This window comes from Vulpes vulpes, chromosome 12 (genome assembly GCF_048418805.1).
Source record: "Vulpes vulpes isolate BD-2025 chromosome 12, VulVul3, whole genome shotgun sequence".
Taxonomy (NCBI): domain Eukaryota; kingdom Metazoa; phylum Chordata; class Mammalia; order Carnivora; family Canidae; genus Vulpes; species Vulpes vulpes.
In genome coordinates this window covers 158,758,416-158,773,311 of record NC_132791.1, presented here as the reverse complement: position 1 = coordinate 158,773,311, position 14,896 = coordinate 158,758,416, and the positions used below count along the sequence as shown (strand labels likewise).

General features: G+C 58.9%; 1 protein-coding gene across 2 annotated transcripts in view; it reads right to left on the bottom strand.

Moving 5' to 3' along the window:
- Positions 1 to 14,896, bottom strand: part of PLCH2 (phospholipase C eta 2) — a 33,540-nt gene that overhangs the window by 5,926 nt on the left and 12,718 nt on the right. The window contains exons 5-18 of one of the 2 annotated variants that reach the window (XM_072731059.1): positions 11,175 to 11,345; positions 9,380 to 9,473; positions 8,975 to 9,178; positions 8,626 to 8,746; positions 6,885 to 7,056; positions 6,398 to 6,505; positions 5,174 to 5,332; positions 2,725 to 2,811; positions 2,212 to 2,294; positions 1,709 to 1,806; positions 1,443 to 1,625; positions 963 to 1,070; positions 332 to 456; positions 168 to 252 (exon numbers count right to left, since the gene is read on the bottom strand). In XM_072731059.1, coding sequence (XP_072587160.1) covers positions 168 to 252; positions 332 to 456; positions 963 to 1,070; positions 1,443 to 1,625; positions 1,709 to 1,806; positions 2,212 to 2,294; positions 2,725 to 2,811; positions 5,174 to 5,332; positions 6,398 to 6,505; positions 6,885 to 7,056; positions 8,626 to 8,746; positions 8,975 to 9,178; positions 9,380 to 9,473; positions 11,175 to 11,345 — 1,798 coding nt within the window. The remainder of the gene's footprint in view (positions 1 to 167; positions 253 to 331; positions 457 to 962; positions 1,071 to 1,442; positions 1,626 to 1,708; positions 1,807 to 2,211; positions 2,295 to 2,724; positions 2,812 to 5,173; positions 5,333 to 6,397; positions 6,506 to 6,884; positions 7,057 to 8,625; positions 8,747 to 8,974; positions 9,179 to 9,379; positions 9,474 to 11,174; positions 11,346 to 14,896) is intronic. The other variant, XM_072731058.1, reaches the window with a different exon arrangement.

The window sequence follows — 14,896 nt, the reverse complement described above, 5'->3', positions numbered from 1 at the left end:
CCCTCTTTAGTGCTTCCTCCTGGGCTGGCCATCCGGCAGAGGAAGCAACAGCTAGGGACCACCCAGGCTCTGACACGGGCTCCAGCAAGGGGTCAGCTGGCAGGGCCCCCCCCCACCTCCACCGTGAGGCTGCGGCCAGAGAAGCCATGCGGGGCCCTGGGCCTCACCATTGTCGTCCACCACACGCGTCTGCTCCCTGTTGCAGTCCACGGGAAGCCCGATGACCTCCACCTCCACGAAGGGGTCGATGATCTGGGCGCGGAGGGCAGGGGTGGCACCGGGCCTGGCCAGCTGTTCCAGCCCCGCCCGCCCACGCCAGGGCCCCTCCTACCTCGCCTCGGTCTCCCAGCATCGAGTCCCTTGGCTTGGGGAGCTGCTGCCCACTGATTATCCGAAGCACCAGCTGCTTCTTGAGCTGCCCGGGCAGGGGGTCCTCGGAGTTGGGGTTGAAGACACCTGGAGGGCCAGGGCGCCAGGCTGAGGGGGGCAGCACAGGCCCACTAGGAACCCCAGGATGAGGGCAGGGGGAAGGTAGGCAGGGCTCCAGCAGGGGGCACTGCTTGGGGGGGGTGATGCTGGCCACTCCTGTGACCACCCTGTGACAGGTCCCAGCCCATCCTCTGGGGTGGGGCACAGGTGCTGGGCTCCCCATAGCCCTCAGGAGGTGAGTGAAAGGTGGCAAAGGAAGCCAGAACCGGTGGGGGAGGGAGCAGGTTAAAATGGGGAGAAATCCACACGTGATTTAGGCGGTTTTCAGTGAGAAAAATGGAAGCTCTGGCGCCCGGGCCAGAGCCCCGTGTGGAGCCACCTCAAACATGTCCTCCTTGGGGACCCAGTTCACCCCCAGCCAGGCCCCGGGGGAGTGGGGCCCTCCAGCACACCCCGTCTTCCGGTGTCCTGGGGGGCTGTGTCCCCGGCTGCATCTGCCCCCGCCCGCCCCACCCTGGGCCCCTGAGCCTCACCCTGGCACATGCATTGGGGCTTGAGCACATAGCCACAGTTCCCATTGGCACTGAACTTGGCGCGGTTCAGCTGCAGCATCCGCCCCTCTGACTGGTAGTTCAGGGCGACTATGAGGTAGGACGGGAGGTGGCCTGGTCAGTGCCTGGCGCGTTCCCCACCCCCCTGCTCGCCTGCTCCTGTGTCCGGCGCTCACCTACGTGAGCAGGGGCCCTGGGCTCACCTCTGTGCACGACCAGAACCACACATCCTGGCATATGCCCTGCACAGCCAACCCCATCCACCCCTAGGAGCGCAGGGGCAGAGGGGCCACAAGGTGGTATTTCCCACCTTGTCCTGGGGTCCCAAGGACTCAGCCCTGGTGCCAGCCCAGTGACATCAGCCCGCCGTGGCAGAGGCTCTCCGAAGCCCCTGGCCCGGCACCAAGTCCAGCCGCCTGGCAGTGCAGGGCCAGCCCCCTTCCTCGTCCCGGCCACACGCACCCATCTGGCAGCCTGCGTTCCAGAAGGGCTGCGGGTTATAGTTGCTGGAGTCCACGCGGTAGGAGGAGGGGTAGATGCGGGAGAGCTGGTGCTGGTTGAAGCGCAGGTACTGTGCCGGCTTCTGCTGCAGGATCTGCTGGGCCCTGGTCTCACTGAAGGACGACACCTGCCAGCTGGACGCCACTGTAGTGCAGACAGGCGGCTTCAGAGGCGCGCCAGGGCCGGGGTCGGCCCTCTCAACACCCCTGGGGCCCTCGTCCCCTCACCTTCCGCCTCCACGTCGTGGGTGCCCACAGACTTGGTGTACTTCACCAGGTCCGAGAGGGCACGGGACAGCTTCATGGTCTTCTTCTGTCGGCTTGCCCTGCAGACAGGGTGGGCGACAGGGTCAGGACCCCAGGGTTGGTGCCCCTCCTGACTCAGGCCAGCCTGGGCACCACTGATTCATGTGGGATGTCCACCTAACGTCCACTACGCCCTGTGGTGCGGGGCCTGGGATGGGCCGTGGACACTGAGGCGTGACATGGGGAGGGGCAGGTGCTGGCGCTGAGTCCACCGAAGGATGCCTGTCCCACAACAGGCATTCAGGGCAGGCTCAGGGGTCTGTGCTGGCCAGTCTGGCCCTGCAACTTGGGGTCCACACCTCCCACCCCACCGTGCTGTCCCCGGGCCACGGTGGGCCTGTATATCCAAGTCCAGCCATTGCCGGGACAAGGACACTTCCCACCACTGCCATCTATTCAGGGTCCAGGCTGAGGCAGACACTGACCCTCGACTCTGACTGCCCTGGGAGTCAAGGTCCTCATCCCCCTCCTCCATGCTGGCCGCTTTCTTTAGCTTGCTGCTCTTCTTCTGAGTGGAAGGAGAGCAGAGTCAGACCCCGTGGAGCCCCAGGTCAGCCAGGCCATCGTGTGGGCTGGAGGGCACAGGAGGCAGGCCTGCCATCCTGGGGTCCTGGTACCCAGGCTGCCTGGCTGGGCCTGCTGTCCTCTGCAGTGTGCAGGTCAGCCTGGGCCCCAAGGGACCCAGGGCATTGGCTGGGGAGGGCCTGGGGGGGCTGTCGAGGCACCAGCCCCATGCAGCCCTAACCAGGGCTCTGGACCCCAGGCCCAGTCAGATGATGTAGCTAAGAGTCCAAAGAGGGGATGGACTCTGGGAGGCAAGCCAGGGGCCCCAGGAGCTGGAGGGGACACCTGCTGGCCACCACAGGGACAGCTGGGTGAGTGGGAAGAGGGAGCACGGGGCCTCCACAGGGTACCCCTGCCTGGGAGCCCTGTCAGACCTTGCGCTTGGAGAAACCGCTCATGAGGATCCGGTTGTTCCGTCTGCTGACCCCGGCGTCCTCCCCGGTCTCCACATCCTCCTCAGCCTGGGGCAGATGGGGGGACAGAGGTGACAAGTGGAGCCCAGCCTCCGTCCCAGGGGCTCCAGGCATCCTTCCCGGAAGAGGGGGACCTCGTGAGGCCCAGAGGAAGCAGGAGCTGCCCCAGGCCCACCTTGGGGGCTCAGTGGGGACCAGGGGTCTGAGAGGGGGCCTGCAGGCCCCACAAGCTCCTCGAGACTTCTTGTTTTAAACTCTTTAAGGCCTCAATTCTGAATGTTTTTCCCATGGAGGGTAAGCATGTGATAAACACTATTTGTATATCTGGAATGTTCCCCAGCCATGCATGCTTACATGTGACCCTCACGAAGCTCCCTGTGGCTCTGGTGTCCTGCCCTGCTTCTTGTGGAGACAAATGTCTCCCCTAATGACGCAGATGTGGGTCTGCACTCCCCAAAGCTGCCGACTGTCTCCTGTTCACCCCAAAACTACCACGAGCCTTCCCTGTGCCCACCCTGTGCACATGGCTCCACATGCACCCCCACCAACCACACCCCAGCCTGGACCAACGACCCCTCTGGCATGGACCCCGGTCACCTGGAAGAGGCAACCTAGAGCTCAAGCTGGTAATGGTCAGCTCTGCCCCAAGGACACAAGGGACAGTCCCCAGGCCCTAGAGCTGTCCCTAAGGAGCCCACCATGACGCCTGCCCCCCTGGCCTGGCCATGGAGCACCATGTCTCACTCATCAGAAACGGAGCATGCGGCCCGAGATGCTGCCCCACAGCTGCCCCGCAAGCCTCCAGCCACTGCCCTACCCTCACCTCGCTGGCCCTGGGGAGAAGCCGGGGCCCATGGGGAGTCAGGACAGGCAGTGCCCCAGCTCCCATCCCCGCCCTGAGTCTGCCGTGCTCGTGCCCTTCTAGTCAGTGGGCCGCACCGAAGGGCCGGTCCAGAGCCCAGGGCACAGATCCACACAGTGGACGGGCTTAGCTCTATGATGCTCCATATCGCCCTTCGAAGTGTTTCTCCCCCTCCTCCCTGGGCCTGGCAGTGCCAGCCCATTTCCTTCCTCATTTGGTGATGGTTCACCGCCCACTGGTGCTGGAAGCCGCGCATGGTGCGTTTGGAGCCAGTTGAGGCCAATGCACTTCACGGCTCTGTAAACATTGCCTGAAACGCCTTGCACAAGCAACTCTAAATCTGAGCAGAACCCAGGAGAGGCGCGTGTCAGCCCAGCATCCTGGAGAAGCAGCTGCAGCATCAGCCGAGTCTGCTGTCACTCACCCTTCTTCCCCACACCCCTGCACGCCTGAGCTTGGCAGGCTTACAGCACGGGCCTGAGCTCCAACCACCCTCAGGGAGCCCATGAGCAGCAGGGGGCCCGCATTGGGCCACTCCTGTCCCCCAGATGCAGCCTGATGACCAGAGACAGCAGAGGGCCCGCCCCAGGCCACTCCTGACCCCTGGACGCAGCTGGTTGACCACAGAGAGCTTGGCAGCATGGGGGCCTCAGGACAGCAGGGGGAGGAGCATCCACGCCTTGGACAGGGCATAAGCTGCAGCACCAGACCAGGAAGGAAGGTCCAGTCCTGACCACTCTGGAAGTCGGGAGGGGTGCTGGGTCCCTCAGGGAACCAGGCCCATCCTTGGTCAGCCGGGCACCCACCAGAGTTGTGCCCAGCACTGCAGACCAGGACCCTTCCTTGTGCACCTGCTCCTTCCCCACCAGACCGCCACTCCTACTGCAGTCTGAGCCACTTGCCCTCTCCCGCACAGGGACTTGCCAGGGGTGGGGGGGCCACGGCCTCGGGCCCTCCAGCCAAGGGGACAGAGAGGCCTGTTGGGGCCATGTGCCAGGCCCCGCGGCCCAGACGCTGCCCCCTCTGCCTAGACCCCCTCGGAGAACTCCGTGCCCTGCACACACCCCCCATTTCCCTCCTACCCACATCCCAGCAGAGCAGGGCCTAGTGCAGCTGGGAACAAAGTGGATTTCCCTGATGCCCTCTCCAGGCCCCATGTCTGTTGGTTTGGCCTGAGCTGCTATTGCCTCTCCTCTTCTCCCTCCTCCTCCTCCTCCTCCAGGAAGCCTTCCCTGACTCCCTGCTCCCTCTTATGCAAAAAGTCACACAGACATAGGTTTCTCAGGTCCAGGCCACCATCCTGTGTGTCCCCAGGTTCCCAGGCACACGCCTGGATATCGCTTGGTCAAGGAAAGCAGGAACTTCACTGGGCATGCTGTCCACCTGCTCACCCCCCAGGACTGTGGGTGCTCTGTCCTCCCCACGGGACATATGGGGATGGGTTTTGGGGGTGTGTGTATGCACACATGTGCTCAGGTGTGCACAGACCACCTACTCCAGGCCCTTTGCCCTGCCACAGGCTGACCTCATCAGCTGTAGAGCTCTCACCTTTTTGCCTTCTGCCTTGTACCCAAGCTTTCCAGATGGGGGCAGCGTGGACACAGTGAAGTCATTTGGGTCCTCGCAGTCCCGAATCTTTGACTCCTTCATCAGGGAATCCAGTTTCCTCTTGGCAATGTTTTCTACACGCTTCCGGTTGGTGGCAACCTGTCAAAGCCCATGGGCCAACCCTTGTCATCAGTCCCCAGGTCTGTGGTGGCCGCACACACCTGCTGGAGCTCGGGATCCCAGGCCCCGTCTTGGCTTCTCACACCTGGCCCCGGCCGCATGCTCACTCCTACATGGAGCTGCTTACCCTCATGCCACCCTACTCCAGGGCTGCATGGCAGACATGACTTGCCCCCCAGGGCCATAGACAGTGACCAGCAGGCCCTGAACCAAGGCCTCTCTGGTTTTAATGCCTGCATCCTTTAGCTGCACAATGCTGCCCACAGAAACTCAGGAGAACTTGAGGGAAGACGTCAGAGGGTTCATTGGCCTAAGCAGCTAGGGATCTGGGATCCCACCACTGGCTACCAGATACCTCAAGGAGGCGAGCAGGGGCAGGGACAGACAGCCTGGCTGGCCAGTACCAGAGGCTGGGCAGTGTAGCCTCCCCGGCCTGGAGCAGCCCCCATGATAGCCCAGACAAACCTGGACTCCTCCAGGGCAGGGCCTGGGCCATGTGCTCCTGGGGGCCCCAGTGCCCAGCTTGGAATCATACAAGGTAGATATCAGACAACATGGGCTTACTGTCACCTGGGGCCAGAGAAATATGCAGGCACATCCAAAGCAGAAAGAATTCTGCTGCCTCAGGGCTTTCTAAAAACAATTAGCTGAAGTGGCTGGGAATGCTCCTACACAATTATTTTCCCATCCGATGGGCCCTCAGGGAGAAATAATACCTTCCCACCTCACAGCAACTGCTTAGAACTATGCCCACAGGAGAGAAGAGGCTAATTACAGAGTCCCCCCAGCCCCGCTCCCTTTATCACTCCTCAGCCTCCCTGTGTGACCTCCAACCCCAGCCCCTCTGGATGAAGAGGTAGAAGCCCAGCAGCTAGGAGCTCAGGGACTGTGTCTTGTGTGAAAGGGCAGGCAGGGGAGGGCCCCCACTGGCTGAGCACATACCCAGCTGTCTGTGCAAAGCACCATCACATCAGTATGACATGCCTCTCTCAGCCACCTGCAGCTCCCCCCCTTCCCAAAAAGGGCCTTCCAGCCCCTGCTCACATCCCCATTGAGAAGTTTGCAGTCCTCATCAATCTCATCTGCACTGTCTTCGTCAGACACCTCGCCCTCTTCAGCATCCTCACTGATGTTGGCAGGAAGCTTCTTGCCCTGGTGGGGAGACAGTGGACCGTGGGAGTGGTCCTGCAGGAAGTACTGGGAGGCCAGTACCCATGCAAGAAGCAGCAAAGGGAAGGAGCATTTCTCAAGCTTGCTTGTGAACCTCAGGCCACGGGGTAGAGGCCAACCTGGCACTTCCTTGCTGCAGCAGCATGGGAGGGAAATGCTTCAGTGTGCACTTGGAGGTCCCCAGATTGAGTGGCCACCATGGAGGAAGACTGAAGCCAAGTCAGAGGTAGGGCCTACCCTGACTCAAATCTGTCAGAGATGGTATGTAGCCCCATACTGTCTAGAGCAGGGCAACTGCCCCTCACCTGACCACAGATCAGAGGTCAGAGTCCCCACAGGATGCTGGCAGGCAGGGACTCACCTTCACCAGAATCTTTCCCTTGAGCATCTGTGGAGAAGGAAGCAAGGTGGCATCGTCACTGCTTACTGATGACAAGTCCAGCTTATCTCCAAGAATATCAGTTAGATACTGGGCCATCTTCTTCTGTTGGATGACACTGCAGTGGTTCTCAATGGACAGGATCACTGGGTACCTGTGGCCCCAAGGCGGAAGGGGCAGAGAGAAGCCAGGGGAGGGATAGGGCCCACCTGTGTGAGACCTTAAGTCACCTGCACCAGTGAATAAAAAGATATCTTCACCAGCAGCCAGGTTAGATGGAATTGCCAGCCACTCTGGGAGGGGGCCCATCAATGGCTTTGAAAAGCCATTGAGTGGGTGGGAAATGAGCTAAGAAATTTTAGGGACAGGCAAGGAAGGCATGCAGTTCATATCCCAATAAGAAAAAACAAAGGCAATTAGAAACTCCAGGAAAACAAAAGGAAACATTCAGGAAAGTCAGCAAGTCATGGTTTAAAAAAGATGGGGACTAAACTGAGGTGAAACATGGAGCAACGAATAGACTGAGAAAGATAATCTCATTGACCTAGATACTGGAGACATGGTCCTGTGAATGGCTCTGGGGTCCCAACATTGGCCCCATAAGAAAAGAAACATAAGCCAGGCATACACCATCTGGTAGAACATTGTTATTACCTGCATAGTGCAAAATGGGGAGTATAACATAGGGATTTTCATTCTACGCTCTTCAATTATTTGATTTATTTTTTTTAACCATGTGCACATTTTACTTGGATTTTTGCCAAAGGGCAACATGATCCTTTCAGAAAACATAGGTGACCCAGACCTAGAGGGCATGAATCAGAGCAAGAGATGGACAAGTCCTGTGATGTGGAGATAACAAACAGGACTTGGGGTGAAGGTTAGTCATCTCCCCATTTCTAAGGCAAGGGATTGAAGCCTGAAGTCCAAGGCCCTAGGGAAGAACCTTATACCTGCAAAGATTATGCTGGCACACATAAGGTACAAGCTCTGTCCTGAGACTCTAGCAGGTTCCTGGGTCCCTTGCAGCTACAAGACAGGTATCTGTCTCAGCATCCCTACCCTGAAATGCCTCTCTCACCTGAAATTCTAGGGCCCAGGCTGCCACTCCTCACTCCCACTCCCTTCTGAAAGCCCAAGACAGAACTCAGGCAAGCTCCTTCAGGAGGGGCCCCTCTATTTCTATTTTCTAAATCAATCTTGCTTCTCCTTCCTTCCATCATTAAATTAGCTCTTTCCTTGTCTGTGAACCTTGTTTAGCCAAGAGTTGAAGGTGACTATAAGTGTGGGGAGGCAGTCTTCTATTTACAGAAACTAAATTGGGTTTTGTTCAGCAATGTCTGTAGCTACAGCTGAGTGACAGCAAATTGTGTTTGGACACGGAGTAACTTCTGCGGGTAATTAGTGCCAGAGCCACCACTGCTTCAGGCAGCTAACACCAGAGGTTGCCCAGTGTTTGTGGACAGGGGCTGCTTGCACAGGTACCCCACTCAGCCACAGCTCATCTGCTGTCAGCACCTGCACCCACTGCCTTTCCTCTCCCCAGAGCTGTGGCTCCACTCCCTTCCCTGACCCTCAGCTTCCACAACAGACCCCAAAACCAGCCCCTTGGCCTCTGCAAACTGCTCCCAAGAAAGGATGTGGGGGAAGGGCAGGAAGAGTCATTTGAACCCCTCCTCCACCCCCCCTTCAGTCTCCCCCCTCCCCAGTCCCAGCCACTCACTCATTCTTGACAAAAGCATATTTGTTGATGGTTTCGATGACATCTCTGAAGAGGATCTTGGAGGTCAGAGTATAGCCATGGTGCACAATGGGCTCCCCGTCAGGCCCATCCCAGCAGTCCACTGTGGGCAGAGTAGACCTCAGTCAGCTCCAGGAGCCTGATTGCCCACGCCCAGAGTTCATGGACTTGCCCAGCAGTTACCACCAGGAGGAGCCTCTCACGCCTCCTGCTTGGAAAGGAGGGCAGACACCCTGCTCAGAGACCCCACAGGGGTGGGGCCAGTCCACGGTCCAGGCCCGGGACCCTGGGGGCTGAAGGGATGTAGAGTCCTAGAGGCCTGACCACGCACCCTCCACGCAACGGCAGCCGGCCTGCAGGACCCAGGCGTACATGTCTACCCGAGACTGGGACATGAGCTGGTCACCCACGAGGTAGGTGTTGTGGGATGAGGTGATGAAGTAGTGGCTTAGCGGCCGTGTCATGTCCTGGTGCACGCCATGGTGCTCTGGGTTAAAGATGTCGCCGGCGGGACTCCGAGTATAGTTGGTGAAGCCTGTGTGGGGAGCACAAGTTGGCGCTTAGCCCCTGCACAATGGTCACACCACAAGGCTCATCTCAGCACCACCCATCCCCACACCATATGGAACAGGAAGCTACCCGCTCAGGCCACCAGTCCAGGGTCACAAGTTACCCACCAGCACCCCCCCCCATCGGCCTGCCAGGACAGCTGAACCGCAGAGATGCCCCCACTCACCATCAATGCCCAGCACCCCCTTACTCTTGTTTTCTGGGCAGGGCTCAAACTGCTCGATGATGTCCCGGCAGCTCTCAAGGGTCACACCCGCCATCTAGGCCAGAACAGGGGCTTAAGCCCAGGCTAGCCTGTCACTGGCCTGGGCTAGACTCAGGCAGGACCCCCTCCTCCACCACCACCACTGCCTCCCACCCTGCCTCTGATTGTCACACCAAGACTAACCAGAGTGGGGGGGGGAGGGGGGAGGCTCAGGCCCCTGCAGTGTGCTTCCCTGATCAGGTGGCCCACTGGCTACCCCCAGTGTCACAAGACTTGGGCCTCAGTGGCCAGAGGACTACTGATAGATCACACAGCTTTGGAAGAGCTGTCTCCGACTGAGGATCCTTGAAGCTGGTGAGGGTCTTTGGTCTCATCAGCTGGGCCATCCCACATCCCCACTGTGTCAGGGGTCTCAAGAGCTATGGACCAGGGCAGTCCTGTGTGTGAAAAGATGCAGGAAAACTGGGACCCAGTCCCACCTTGGAGGAACCCCGGGGGCACAGGGAGCCTCCTCTCCCTGGCCCCTCTGCTGCCTATCCACAGCTATCACAGGAAGGCGCACAATAGAGCTGAGCCCCGGTGGCCCTTCACATCAATGACCCCACACATAAGAGGCTGGGTAATCTCCCAGGGCCCTGGGAGCAGCCCAGTCCAGAACTACCACAAGGACAGAACCCCAGCAAATAGTGAGTGGTGGGGAGGGACTCTGGGAGAACAGCCCCAGGGGCAGCCCTCTGTCATGCCCTGGGCTTAGGGCAGCCTCATCGTGGAGCAGAGTGGGGCAGGGTGCCAACCTGGGACAGCAGTGGTGGGAGATCCTGGGCAACTGCTGCGTAGACTGGCCTGGGTCTCTCAGCTGCACCTGCTGTTCCAGCCGCCCAGCCCTCGGCCCGGCCCAGTGGCTGCTTCCTGTGGCCCCTAACCTCCAAGCTGACTGCCGCTCCCACTTTCTGCCCAAAACTAGGTCCCTAAGGGTTCCAGGAAGTTATAAGTCTGGAAGCTGGTCCTCGTGGTTGCTCCCACCAGCCCTAAGGGTGGGAGCCATTCGCTGTCTGAGCCCCACCACAGCAGTGCTCTTTCCTTGGGGGACTCTGGCCTTCCCCTCTCCCACTACAGATTTCCAGCTTCCTGCCCACCACAGAAGGTAACACCCAGGCCCTGCCTCATCTGAGGTTGAGGAGTCCATATCCCTGAGCCTCTGGACACTGGGCCCCCAGTCAGGAGGACAGTGTCCAGGGAGCACTCGACCTCTTACAATGGACAGGAAGGCCTAGAATCAAGAGAAATGGGTGGGCATGCCCCTCGGACACCCAGAGGCCTCTGCTGTACAAATGAGTGAGTGGCAGTGGCAATGGGCCTGGAGCTCAGGGGGTACAAGCTAGCCAGACCCATGGCTGGAACAGGTGGGAAGGCTGGGACATGGAACCCCAGTACTATGAGGCACTCCACGCTAAAGGTGCTGCAGTCAAGTGCAGGCTCCCTTCAGGAAGCTCGGGGTGTCTGTGGTCAGGGCTGAACTGCTCAGAGGCCCACAGAGGAGGCCCCTCAGGGCCTCCATGGGACACCCCCTGAAATATGCTGGCATGGCCCAGGATGGGAACCAAAGCAGGTCCACTAAGTGAAAGGGTTTAGGGACCCTGAATGCCGGCTGTAGACCATCCTTCCACACTGAAGGGTTCTCGGCCACACTGAACTGGTTCAAGTGCCCTGGGAGCCACATAGGCTGGGACTCGGCTCCTGCTGCCCATGCCCTCACCTTCTGCTCCACCTCCAGGAAGCGCTGGAGGTCAGTGGCGTTCAGGTGGTCCTTGTGGTCACTGTAGGTCAGCATGAGCAGGTAGAGGTCCCGGCGGGTGGACATCATCTTATAGAAGGCACAGAACTCCTCAAAGCCCAGTGTCCCCTGGTGGTCATCTGTATCTGCTTCCTGCAAGCCAAAGCCTCTGTGTCCCCCGATGTCTCACCCTGATAGCCCCCTGGGCCCCTGGCTGCAGTGAATTCACTGGGCTCCCCCTCTGACTCTCCTACCAAGAAGCCACCAAGTGACTCTTTAACTGAGAGCCGACTCCCCCCTCCCCTAGCCTTTCAAAATTAATTTACACTTAAACCTGGCACAGTCACCCCACTCTGAGAACCAACACCCCACATTGGAGTCAAAACCCCACTTTGGGGTCAATACTCCATCTGGGAATCAACACCCCACTCTGGGAACAATATCTTATACTGAGAGACAACACCCCACCTGGGAGCCAACACCTTGCCCTGGCGTCAATAGCCCACCTAGGAGCCAACACTTCACTCTTGGAGCCAACACTCTAACCTGGAGTGAACATTCCACATTGGAGCCAACACCTTACTCTAGAGTCAACACCCTACACTGGAGCTAAGGCTCTTTCAACCAAAACCCCATCCTGGAGCCAATACCCCACCTAGGGGCCAATACACCATCCTGGAGCCTACAACCCAAGCTAGAGCCTACAACCCATGCCGGTGCCAATACCCCATCCTGGAGCCAACACTTCACTCAAGAGCCAACACCCCACATTGGAGCCAACACCCCACACTGAGAGCTAATACTCAATCCTGGAGCCAAGACCCTGAACTGAAGCCAACACTCTACTCAGGAAGCCAACAATCCATAAGGAGTCAATACCCCACAATGAAGCCAACACCTTACTCTAGGGTCAACACTCCACCCTGAGAGCCAACACCTCACTTTGGAGCCAACACCTTACTCTAGAGTCAACATCCTACCCTGGAGCCAACACCCCATTCTGGAGTCAACACCTCACATTGGAGCCAACACCTTACTCTAGAGTTAACATCCTACTCTGGAGACAACACCCTACCCTGGATCCAGCACTTAACCTTGAGAGCTAATACCTCACCCTAGAGCCAACACTCCATTCTGGAGTCAACACCCCACATTGGACCCAATACCTTACTATAGAGTCAACATCCTACCCTAGAGCCAACACCTTACCCTGAGAGCCAACACCCCACTCTGGGAGCCAACATTCCATCCTGGAGTCAACACCCCACATTGGAGCTAACACCTTACTCTGGAATCAACACCCTACACTGGAGCCAAGACCCTTTCAGCCAATACCCTGCCCTGGAGACAATACCTCACCTAGGGGCCAACAACCCACCCTGGTGCCTACAACTCACCCTGGTGCCAATACCCCACCCTGGAGCCAGCACCTCACCTGAGAGCCAACACTCCATCCTGGAACCAACACCCCACACTGTAGCTAACACCTTACTCTGGAGCCAACACCCCATCCTGGAGCCAATACTTTAAAATCAACATCTTACGTTGGGCCAACACCCCACTTTGGAGCCAATACCTCACTCAAGAGTCAACACCCCACCTTGGGGATCAACACCCCACCCTGGAGCCAACACTCCACCCTGAGAGCCAACACTTCATTCTGGAGTCAACACCACAGATTGGAGCCAACACCCTATACTAGGAGCTAACACCCCACCCTGGAGTTAATACCCACCCTGGGTTGTGGCCTGTAATTACAATTGGTTGCCCATTGTTTAGAAAAGCACAAGGCCCCAAGGTGTACAGGAGTGCCCTGGCTTCAGTCCCAACAGAGAGTCCCCATAGAAGGTGCTGCTCCAGACCTGCCTGGAGGTTGACTATACGGCTGGAAGGGACATCAGGTCAGCACCACAGACAGCAATACGCCCAGCTGTGAGTGCCATCTGGAGTCTCTTCCTCACGTGATGACGCAATCTGGGGTGATGGGGGTGGGCACTATGTCCCTGAGGCCCTCTCTGGACCATCAGCATCAGCAGGGAACCAGGGTACCACAGCCACCTGCACGTCCCTGTGTCCAGTGAGAGCACTGCTCTTGGGAAGGCTGATCTCTAACATCTGCCCTTAGCTTGGCACTGAGGTGAGAACCTAGCAAGGCCCCAGAGCCTCACTCTAGGACCCCAGCATCCTCTCCAAGGCTGGAGCAGGATCAGAGCCCAGAGCCCCGTGTGCTGGGACCCAGAAGACACCAAAGACCACATGTGTCTGGAGCTCGGTTTGAGGGCAGCCTTGGGTCTGAGAGCCAGCAGGCCAGGCCAGGCCAGGGCACATGCTGCAGGTCAAAGGGCACCCTGGGGACAGAGCCAGGCTGTCAGTGCCCACAGGGTGTGGCTGGAGCTGGGCAGAGATGCCCATTGTGTTGAGTGTCTGGCTTACAGGGTGATTTGGCCTCCCACCCAGTTCAGTGCTGGGTGGTACAGCCAGGAGTCCAGGATGCTGGCTTTCTGTCCAGCTGCCAGCCCTCAGGGTGAGTAAGAACACTTTATGGGGATGAGACCCTCAGGAGACCCAAAAAGACAGACCTAGCCCCTCAGCCCCAGAAGTGCTTCCTGAAGGAATCCCTCGGCCACTCTTCCTGCAGACAGCAACCGCGGGAGGTGAGGGCACGCTCAGGCAGGAGCCATCAAGCTGGGCCAGGCCTCGGAGCCAGCACAGGGTGTTGGAGGCCACGCAGGCTCCAGCTGCTAGCCTGCACTCTGCTCTTATCTCAGACTTGATGAAACTCTGTTCAAGGCAGCCTTTACCCACCACACAGACTCTCCTTTGATCAGGCACTTCCGATGGAAACAGTATTGAGATTTCTCAAAGACCAAATTGATGCTAACGAGCAAAGCTGCCTGCCTGGCTGGAGGTCAGCCCTCCTTCCCTGGGTTCCAGAGCCCTGCGGAGGGTGGCCGTGGAGAGGGCCGGGAAGGCCTGTGCTCTCAGGGACTCCCATGGACATGGCTGCTTGGTTCTGAGCTGCCCTGGGACTGGGCTCTGCAGGGCCCTTCCTACCCTGCTGCTCACTTCCCTTGAGCCTAGACCCCACCCCATTGGCAGGACCCAGGCTGCAGGCATCTCCTCCCTATTCTGAGTTTCCTCAAGAGCATCAGGTCAGAGCCCAGACTCAGCCAACCGAGGGCTGAGGGCTCTGTGGGGAGCCCCTGTGCTGAGTGCACCTAGGCCCAGTGTCCCTACAGGAGGAGCAGGTGGGCATGGGCTCCCCAGAGCTCCCAGTGTGGGTGCATCTTCAAGCCAGGACTTTACACTTGACCTTCAGGCCCTGAGAGACTGTGTGCACTTGTACCCCATTCGGGGTGCCCCTGCCTAGGCCAGGTTGGTTGAGTCCTAACCCGGCCTATTGCCTGGCCCCCAACAGCCTCACCATTCTGCAAGAGCCTTTCACCCTGGAGCTGCCCCTAGAGGTAGGGACGGCAGGGTACATGGTGGGGCAGGGGGCTGCTGATCTGCAGGCCTGAGCTCCAGCTCCTCACTGCCCTGGCAGGCTCTGTCTTCTTGGGGGCTCTCAAGAGGGGCCCTGGGAGCCACCTCGAGTCCTTGGCCAGCAGCCTGAGGGTGTCCCACTGGCCCCTTCATTCATGCCCAGACCCATGTGTTCTGAACTACAGGTTCCCCTCTCTCCAGCTGAGTGCCACCACCTGTCT